Source organism: Pundamilia nyererei, unplaced genomic scaffold (assembly GCF_000239375.1).
Source record: "Pundamilia nyererei isolate P.nyererei 1_Seehausen unplaced genomic scaffold, PunNye1.0 scaffold00316, whole genome shotgun sequence".
NCBI classification, from domain to species: Eukaryota; Metazoa; Chordata; class Actinopteri; order Cichliformes; family Cichlidae; genus Pundamilia; species Pundamilia nyererei.
Genome location: NW_005187717.1, coordinates 369,425 through 375,174, shown reverse-complemented (window position 1 = coordinate 375,174; position 5,750 = coordinate 369,425). Strand labels below are relative to the sequence as shown.

Here is a 5,750-nt window from a genome sequence, read left to right as displayed (position 1 = left end):
GATAATCTCTTGTTTGGTTTCTCTGTGAAGCCTGCTCCCTGCGCCACAGCTCTCCACTTGGCTCAGAGACTCATGACATTATTGGACGTCGTCACACTCTGTTCCAAAGTGTCCCGGTCGGTGATTGGCCCGATACGTTTCATGCGCCTCTAGTTTTGTGTGTGTGTGTGTGTGTGTGTGTGTGTGTGTGTGTGTGTGTGTGTGTGTGTGTGTGTGTGTGTGTGTGTGTGTGGACTTTGTGAAGAGTGTCACACAGCGGTGAAAAGCTCTGGGTGTGTGGGAGTAGTGTGCAACAGCGACCACAGTCAGTCTTATAGTAAATCAACGACCATGACCCTCTGGAGCGCCTTTGCGCAGGGAGGATGCCCACAGTTTCCGAATAATGACAACAACCAGCACCATTCCGGTGAGAAAATAACTATGTTTTAGTGCTTCCCGTAGTCATAATTTGGATACAAAATAAACTCACGCAGTGGAAGTGGATTAAGAGAACAGAAACCAGGTTCTTCAGAGAAGCACCGATGGAGGAGCAGCGGGATCTTAACAGCTCGGATAGCAGCGAGGGGGAGAGCGTTTCCCCGTCTCCCAGCCTGCCCTCCCCGCCTATATTGCCTCTACAGGTCGCCCAACAGGCCCACAGAACCACCAACTTTTTCATCGACAACATTTTGAGACCGGACTTTGGCTGCAAGAAGGAGCACGGCCTTGGCCTGCGGGAGAGGGCGCAGACATCCGGTCGGGAGCGCGTCCACCCGGCGATCAGCAGGCCGAGCCTTCCAGGGACGCCGTGCCAGGACTCCAACTGCAGTACTGACAGTAGTTCGTCCTCTGCCTCCTCCGCTTCTTTGGCAAGTCCCAAAAAAAGCAACGTTAGCGGCGGAGGAGCCGCAGCCGCTCCCTCTACCGGTAACGGCCATGGCGTAAAAGCAGAGGGGAGAACTGGCACTGGGACCGGGGAAAATACCTCGTCTTCGCTGGTGGTGCTGAACGGCACCGCGGCGCCCACACCGGAGACGCAGCCACTGCTCTGGCCTGCCTGGGTTTACTGCACCCGATACTCGGACAGGCCCTCATCTGGTAAGGCAGTAGATTCGTGAAGAAATGCAACTGTGACCGTGCATAACTGAGGATTACTTCCACCCTAAACTCACTTAATATTTTATTCATCAAGACTTTTTTTAAACGTTAATATTCAACAGTTTCCATGCAACAAACGAAGAACAATTTTTCTAATAAAGTAAAGCACGAAATAAAGTTTTAGAGCATTTTCAGACCTTCGTTTAAATGTTCTCAAAAAATGAAGCTGCACTGACTCGACTCAAGTCTAATATCAAACCAAATCGTTTATTGGTTAGCAATACACTACTGGATATATGTTATGATAATGTTTGCGTTGCCGCTTTGATTTATTTTTAAATCGTCTCAGGATTTCATGCCGCTCGACGCAGCACCACAATAATAAAAAAAACTCGATAAAGACAGAAAACAGTTTAAAATGCTGGTTCATGTATTTATTTATTTCGGTTCAAAAATAATATATATTTTACATTTATATATTTTGGGATGAAAATATAAAATTGTTCACTACACATCTGTAACACTTTGGTGTGTTTGACGTGGAGGTTTTCTGTGAATTTCTGTTTGTTTAAAGTTTCACTTGCAAAATGAAAAAATGATTAAATAAATAATCCTAAAAGCTATTTTAATTTAAATTCACGCGCATCAAAAAGCACAACCAGTGCTCGTGCGGCCTGTAAAAACTTCTCCCCGTTTTAGTCATAATCGGTCTTGTTAGATTTCCATAAGCAGTCGCTCAGCGTTGATCCTGGAGGATTAGAATTGTGTAGCTGACAACGGAACATATTTGACACTTTGGCTGATTCCAGGAGATATTGTCTTCCCACAAAAACCGGTGATGGCGTGTAATAGCTCCTGTGACCCGGTGTGTGAGCTGCCATCAGTAAGGTGGAATAAAACACAAAGGAACTGAAGGTAAATAAAGTCTTACAGCCTCGCGAGCCTGTTCGTCTTTACAGAGGACATTTTGAATTTATTAAGCGCGTGCTTAAATTTTTGCTAAAGAAACTATGCAGATGTAAATAGCTAGAAGACACGTGCACGTTCATTAATATATATTTGTGTGTGTGTGTGTGTGTGTGTGTGTGTGTGTGTGTGTGTGTGTGTGTGAGCCATATTATTTGTGACGTGGACTTCAGTATTTCAAAGCCAAACAAGTAAAGACATTTATTAATATTTTAAAAAGTCAATCGTACACCAGTCACTACACCAGAGGATTGTTCGAACCATAGTTTTTGTGCGGCATCTTGTTAATGAATTTAACTTTGTTCAGTGTGAACTGAAGCTTTCTGCTCCAACTGGCATTATTTGTTTTTGTCGTTTAAAAAGAAAAAGAGAAAAAGCAGTAAACGCGTGCTGTTCTATGCACACCATGATCTGGGCGGCCGAATATTCTAAAACATTAAAAAAAAAAGGAAATCTTATTGTCGAATATTTAGATGACAGATTATTGTGTGAAAAACACCTAAACGTACGTGTGTTCGCAATGATGTCAGAAAGGGGCTCAGGCTGCTGTAGTCATCCGTGTAGGCAGTAATCAGGAGTGTAAACGCGCTGATACTCTGAAGACACCACCACACAGACACGTGCCGCATAACGTTATTCTGTAAATTAATTATAGTAATAATAATAATAATAATAATAATAATAATAATAATAATAATAATAATAATAATAACTATTATTAGTAGTAGTAGTATCTGTCATGTATCCATAGCTTGCAGGCTGGATTACTTAGAACTCCAGCTTTGTTAGCGCGCTGTTGTTTTGCGCACGCTGCATATTTATGTTTCCGCTCTCTTCTTTCGCCCCTACTGCAGGCCCAAGGACACGGAAACTGAAAAAGTCAAAAAGCGGCAAAGAGGACAAACGGCCACGCACGGCCTTCACGGCCGAGCAGCTGCAGAGACTGAAGACAGAGTTCCAAGTGAATCGCTACATCACGGAGCAGCGGCGCCAGTCTCTGGCCCAGGAGCTCAACCTCAACGAGTCCCAGATCAAAATATGGTTTCAGAACAAAAGGGCCAAGATCAAAAAGGCCAGTGGCTTCAAGAACGGGCTGGCCCTTCAGCTGATGGCGCAGGGACTTTACAACCATTCCACCACCACCATCCAGGAGGACAAGGAGGACAGCGACTGATGAACACGACTTCCTGCTTACACTCACGCTGTACATTGTAAATAATAATATCTAATTTAACGTGGAGGATGGGGGACCGAGCTAGTGTCCTCTTCCTCGTCTCCTCCTCTTCAGAAGTGACTCTAGAGCAGAAGATTCGAGCAGACTGACCTGCCACCGCCAAACCAAAGATTTTATTGAGAAATAGACACTTTCAGAAACGTTAATAAGCAGCAGCACCCTTGATGTTAGACTGAAGTGTACCCTCACCCATCCATTCCTCCTCACAGCCATAACAGGCGCACACCAGCTGATGTTCTGGGGCATTTTTACTTTACTAATGGTAGTTGCTTTCGTTCTGGAACGCGCTGCTGACCACTTCCAACAGCCATAAGAGTACTTTACTAATCCTGCGGTCAGTTTGAATAAGGTTCAACACACAGTTTGAGTACCAAATGTGAACAACGTGGTTCTGTCAGTTCAAAAGACACAAGAAATCCCTTTGAATTTGTTAGGATCGTCTCATGCAATCTGTTACAGTGAAAACACATGTGGGATCTGATCTAAATAGAGGATTCTGTATGATGCCCTTTGAGAAACCACACGGAAAATATAAAAACAGTATTATAAATAATAAGTTAAAATTGTAATTGCTGAGAGAAAGCCTCGATAAAAGCCCATCGTTAATATTTTGTGAATATTTTATTGGTACAGCAGCACATAAAACGTGTTGTGGTCCTTTTCACTTTCAGACACACACGCTAAAACTGAAACAACAACGCCTTCACACAAACACAACATCTGCAGCTTTGCCACACTCTCTGTTTTTGTGCCACTTCTTTTATCTAATCGGCCGATCAATAAAAAGAAATAAACAAACGAACAAAGAAATTTAAAATCAAATCAAATGAACGTGTGAGCTGTACTGCATTTTCATAACGTCACCGTGTGTGTGTGTGCACCTGCAGCGGTTTCTTAGTCGAAATTGTGTAATTGTGTTTTCTGAGCTTAATGTCTCTTAAACGGACCCAAGGATTACTACAGCGCTTCTGTGCGTCATTTCCTCTGGTGCAAAGCGGCCTGAGACACTCGGCAAACAGCATCGCACTATTTGAAATACATCTTGAAATACATTATGTACAATTTCAAATAAACACTTTTATATTGGAACTGACCCAGTTGTGTGTGTGTGTGTGTAACTGAATATTCAATTAATAAAATAAAATGGAGGTGAGGCTGTCTGCGGAGAAGCTGGGGGTAAGGGGACGTCGCAGCTCATTGGTTCAAGTGAGTGGGGACAACTGAATCCATATTCATAGGTCTTTGGAAAGGAGGTGAATTTACACTGCAAGACGCATCGCTATCACGCCGTTCAAAGCGTTACAGAGCATGAAATTGCCTCTCCGTCTTTCTGTGATCACCCATTTCATCAGCCGGCTCTCTGCACAGCCTTAAACAAAAATACCAAGGTGCTGAAGGTAAACGCAGTGTGAGTCCGCCTGTGTGTGTGTCTCCGAGAGACAACCAGCAAATCGACAGGTCAAGGCACGGCCTACAAGCAACACTAAAATAACACAGAAAGGCACAAATCAAGCAGGTGAGAGAGGGAGGGCGTATCTGATTTTTTTTCATGCAAATGGTTAAAAATTATAAAAGAAAATGAATATTTCAATTCATATTCCCTACATTTAATTAGTTGGTGCGTTTCTTTATCATTTGAGCAGCCTGATCGGGTTTTACTAAATGCAATCCATGTAAAACCAAAAACACTCGAATAATCTTTGGTTTGGTTTGTTTTTAGATAAATTCTTTCTTGTATTATTTTTGGAGTATATTTAAAAATCACGAAATAAAGAAACTGTAAAGTTTTCTCGTTTTTATACAAGCTACATTTACAGACTATCGCTCCAGATGATTTCTTTCACAAGATAAAAAGTGTGTTTGTTTAAAATAAATAAATGTAACCTTCGGCCGGCATAATCTCTTTCTTCACTCCCCATCCAGCTATTGTTTTCATCCAAAGAAATGTGTTCTTATCGCCATTCTATCAGCTAAGTAGAACAGATAAATGACCTCCGGTTAATCTGACAAGTAAAATGAACCATAATCCCTTTTTGTTTGGAGGAAAGGGGGCTTTGTTAGACCTTAGAGAAATATATAAACATAAACACCTTAGATCTGCGTTATCAGCTACTGATAGAAGTCCACTGTGTAATTAGTTTGGACTAAATTAAACAGAATGAGTATCTTGGAGAGGAAACCAGTTATTTCCTGTAGCCTGGAGGTCATCTGTCATCTGGAGCTTCATAGTTAACCTATGGTTGCCTCTTGCAGAGCCTGTCCAATGAAAGCACTCCTTACTCCTTATAAAAGAAAAAAAAGAAAGAAAGCAGAGGGTAACAGCAGGCTGAGATCAATTTGTCAAAATCAAACGTAGATGTTGTGACAAGTTGTATGGCCCTCTGCCTGTACCTGTTTTCTTCCACTCTTCTGCTGTTGCTGCTGCCAGCCTCAGAGGAAGAGGAGGGGATTTGTTATGATTCTTATACAGGCC

The 5,750-nt window shown here is 42.4% G+C and overlaps 1 protein-coding gene across 1 annotated transcript; it reads left to right on the top strand.

Moving 5' to 3' along the window:
* The first annotated feature begins 489 nt into the window (after positions 1–489).
* On the top strand, positions 490–3,381 carry en1a (engrailed homeobox 1a). The gene is made up of 2 exons (XM_005751576.1): positions 490–1,077; positions 2,898–3,381. The coding sequence occupies exons 1-2, from the start codon at positions 522–524 to the stop codon at positions 3,215–3,217; spliced, it is 876 nt and encodes a 291-aa protein (XP_005751633.1). The 5' UTR covers positions 490–521; the 3' UTR covers positions 3,218–3,381.
* The last annotated feature ends 2,369 nt before the right edge of the window (positions 3,382–5,750 follow it).

Coding starts and splice junctions, on each gene's coding strand:
- en1a (XM_005751576.1), top strand. CDS start 522: ATGGAGGAGCAGCGGGATCTTAACAGCTCGGATAGCAGCGAGGGGGAG. Junction 1,078..2,897: donor CTCGGACAGGCCCTCATCTG/GTAAGGCAGTAG, acceptor CCCCTACTGCAG/GCCCAAGGACACGGAAACTG.